General features: G+C 43.3%; 1 protein-coding gene across 1 annotated transcript in view; it reads right to left on the reverse strand.

The window, feature by feature from the left end:
- The window catches only part of herc1 (HECT and RLD domain containing E3 ubiquitin protein ligase family member 1), a gene marked incomplete at its 3' end in the record, with an annotated part of 85705 nt that overhangs the window by 68276 nt on the left and 14320 nt on the right, over nt 1-3109 (reverse strand). The window contains 4 exon segments of the mRNA XM_014030651.1: nt 367-558; nt 703-835; nt 1755-1907; nt 2855-3076. Coding sequence (XP_013886105.1) covers nt 367-558; nt 703-835; nt 1755-1907; nt 2855-3076 — 700 coding nt within the window.

Genomic DNA, 3109 nt, shown 5'->3' on the forward strand with positions numbered 1-3109 from the left:
CTCCAGCAGAGTGAACAAAGTCCCGCAGAGTGAACAAACTACAGCAGAGTGAACAAACTCCAGCAGAGTGAACAATGTCCCGCAGAGTGAACAAACTACAGCAGAGTGAACAAACTCCAGCAGAGTGAACAAACTCCCACAGAGTGAATAAACTATAGCACAGTGAACAAACTCCAGCAGAGTGAACAAACTCCAGCAGAGTGAACAAACTCCAGCAGAGTGAACAAACTCCAGCAGAGTGAACAAACTCCAGCAGAGTGAACAAACTCCAGACTGTATTTTACAGAGTAAACAGTAAAGAAGAAGTGATCATCCCTCAGACGTTGTGTTGCAGTTCAGTGTCTCTACAATGTGTCTGCTGCTCACCATGAAGAGGCCACTGCAGCTCCTGGTCCTCCAGAGGGGAGGCCGCTGGCAGCAGTCTGTTCAGGCGGTCCAGAGGGGGCAGCAGGTCCAGCAGGTGGCTCAGCAGGGGCCTCACCACCGACACCGGCAGCAGCAGCAGTGAGTTGATGATCTGACCCAGCATACTGCCTGCTGCCGACACATAGATCACGTCTGGAGAGGACATGTTAGATATGAGCTGGAGAACAGAGGGCTGCAGCTGTAACAGTTATCCTGTCAGGGTTCAGTACAGATGTTTAATAAACTATATTTTATCACCGAGTTAAACATAAAGCTGCAGAAGGAACTGTTCTTCACCTTGCAGCTTCTCTTGGATGTTCCCGTTGCAGGAGCTCTCCTTGATGAGCACGGCCGAGCGGGAGAAGATATCTGTGGCGTGAGGCAGCAGCAGCTGCAGGTGTTTGTGGAGCAGAGCCACACTGCTCGAGTTCTGCAGGAAAACATGATTCTTATGCATCAGGACCGTTCTTCACCGGGACAAAGCKTAGCAGTTTTTATTAACAGAGCATTCTGTATCAATTAGAGAAAAAAATACTGCAATCACAAAATTTTAATTAATAAATGTATAAATTAGGCTCAATGTCAGGATTTCTACTAGAAATAAGACCAAAGAGGGAAATGTATAAACTGTGATTGTGTTATTTAATCTTAATTACAACTAAATAAGTTCTGTTCCTGGATGGAAAACAAAACTATGCATTTAAATCAACTTTTCAAACCAAAGCTCCTCATTTAAAATACCATTCTTCTGAAATTACCTTTTTTTAATTTAATTTTTAAAAAATTGTTGTTATTTTTGGCCATGTTTGACACCAAAGTAGAAATATTTACTGTAAATGTACAGTAGACTGTAAAACCTGCACAGCWGGAAATAAAGGAATGTTTTTGGAACGATAAGTGTTTTTCTTTACAAGGTTTAGGTGTTTTTCAGTAAAACATCAGGTTAATTTAGTGAAAAACTGTCTTTCTCTTGTTGTTTGGGGCTAGAGCCACCTGCAGCTCGTTAGTTGAACAGATCTTTGTGTTGTTCACGTGGTGTTTTACACCTCCAGATTTTAAAATCAAACTTAGTGCTGGGTTAAAACTTTTGCAAATTAATCTGTTTGCATTGAATAAATCGAAAAGTGCTGAGCTGACAGAGCTGTTTCTGACCTGATTTTTATCTTCAAAGAAGAAAAAATCTTGACWCTTGTGCCTGAATATTTCTGTAAAAACTCTTCTAAATATTAAAGGTCAAACAAAACCATGAAGCATGACAGCAGGGAGTRAATAAACTGTTTAAAGACCCTTTCTTTCTAACTGAACCTGCACCTGGAAGCTTCCTGAGTGGATGCAGGGAGGGGCAGTACCTCGGTGACGGCGTTGATGTGGCAGTAAGCCAGCAGCTGTTTCTGCAGGGAGCACAGGAGCTGGTGGAGGTGAGCAGGCTGGCTGCTGTCTGATGAAGACGTGCCCTGCTGCAGCTTATCACTGTTCTTCTCCAGTTCTCCTAAAGCCTGGTCCTGCACAGCACAGACATGTAGAGACAGTCAGAGAGGAAACACCACAAACCTTTATCGCTTCATTTACACGTCCTAATGTTCAGATTAAATCAGGATAACTGTGTGAGAAGAATCCAGGATGTGTCTGCAGCTTAAACTCTGGGTTCACGGTCATTTCCAAAACCAAATAAAATGATTTGGTTTCAACTGGAACCCTGAAATACACAACGCTCCACTTCACATCTCACACAAATATGTTGTAAAACATGGGTTTTATGATGAAAATGGGATTTAAAAATCTGTATTTTCAATAGTTTGCAATGTGGCCCTCCCCTAAGAATTTATTTATTTACTGAAAAAACAAAAACTTACAAGTAAAAACATAGATAAAAATAAATGTGTGTCTGATKTTTGCTCCGGAACAATACAAGGGTTATTATGATGTCAATCATTTGAACGTGTCCTCAGCTGTCTGTGTTCAGTGTGACACACACCTCCATACTAATCAGCCCTGTGACTACCTGTCAGCCTTTCAACAGGCAAACTGATGACAGGACACGCCTCAGTTTAACACGTCCCTTCGGTCAGATTGATTTAATACAACAGTGCTTTTGTCAAAGGCAGCTTTGTTACGTTGTTTCCTTTTCATTCTGTTGAACAACAATGACTTCTTGTCAGTTTGGAGTAWTTTCAGTGACATTTGTGTGTTATTATTTCTAACAGCTGCAGAAAGAGAAGAGGTGACTCCTGAGACAAACAGTTTCAGGCCTGAGCGCTCACACACTCCTAACCCCAGCTTGTGTTTCTTCCAACGATTATTGAGTCATTTATGCAAAGAGAAGCACAGGAAACTGTTCAGAACTGATTCTGATGACTCACTGTGCAGCCTGAAACTCCACCCTGCTGAGGTCCAGTCTGCATGCATCAGAACCCAGCTGTAAAACTAAGTCCAAACAGGATCCACTCACAGTGTAAAAGCCAAGGTTCCTCAGCAGCGTCTTCATCAGGATCTCAGCCAGGTGGGTATCAGGGTGGCCCCCCGTGGGGCTGTAGGCGCTGTCGGGGTAAGCTGTAAAGGCTGGGCCGGAGGAGGGAACCTCGGATCCGTCTGCAGGAGAGCTGTAACCGAGGAGCGAGGCCACATGGGTGTGATCCTGGAGGCTGGTCAAGATGATGTCCAGCTGCATCCTCTGAGGCAGAAAACATGATTTATTTATTTATAC

This window comes from Austrofundulus limnaeus, unplaced genomic scaffold (assembly GCF_001266775.1).
Source record: "Austrofundulus limnaeus strain Quisiro unplaced genomic scaffold, Austrofundulus_limnaeus-1.0 Scaffold1097, whole genome shotgun sequence".
Classification (NCBI taxonomy): Eukaryota; Metazoa; Chordata; class Actinopteri; order Cyprinodontiformes; family Rivulidae; genus Austrofundulus; species Austrofundulus limnaeus.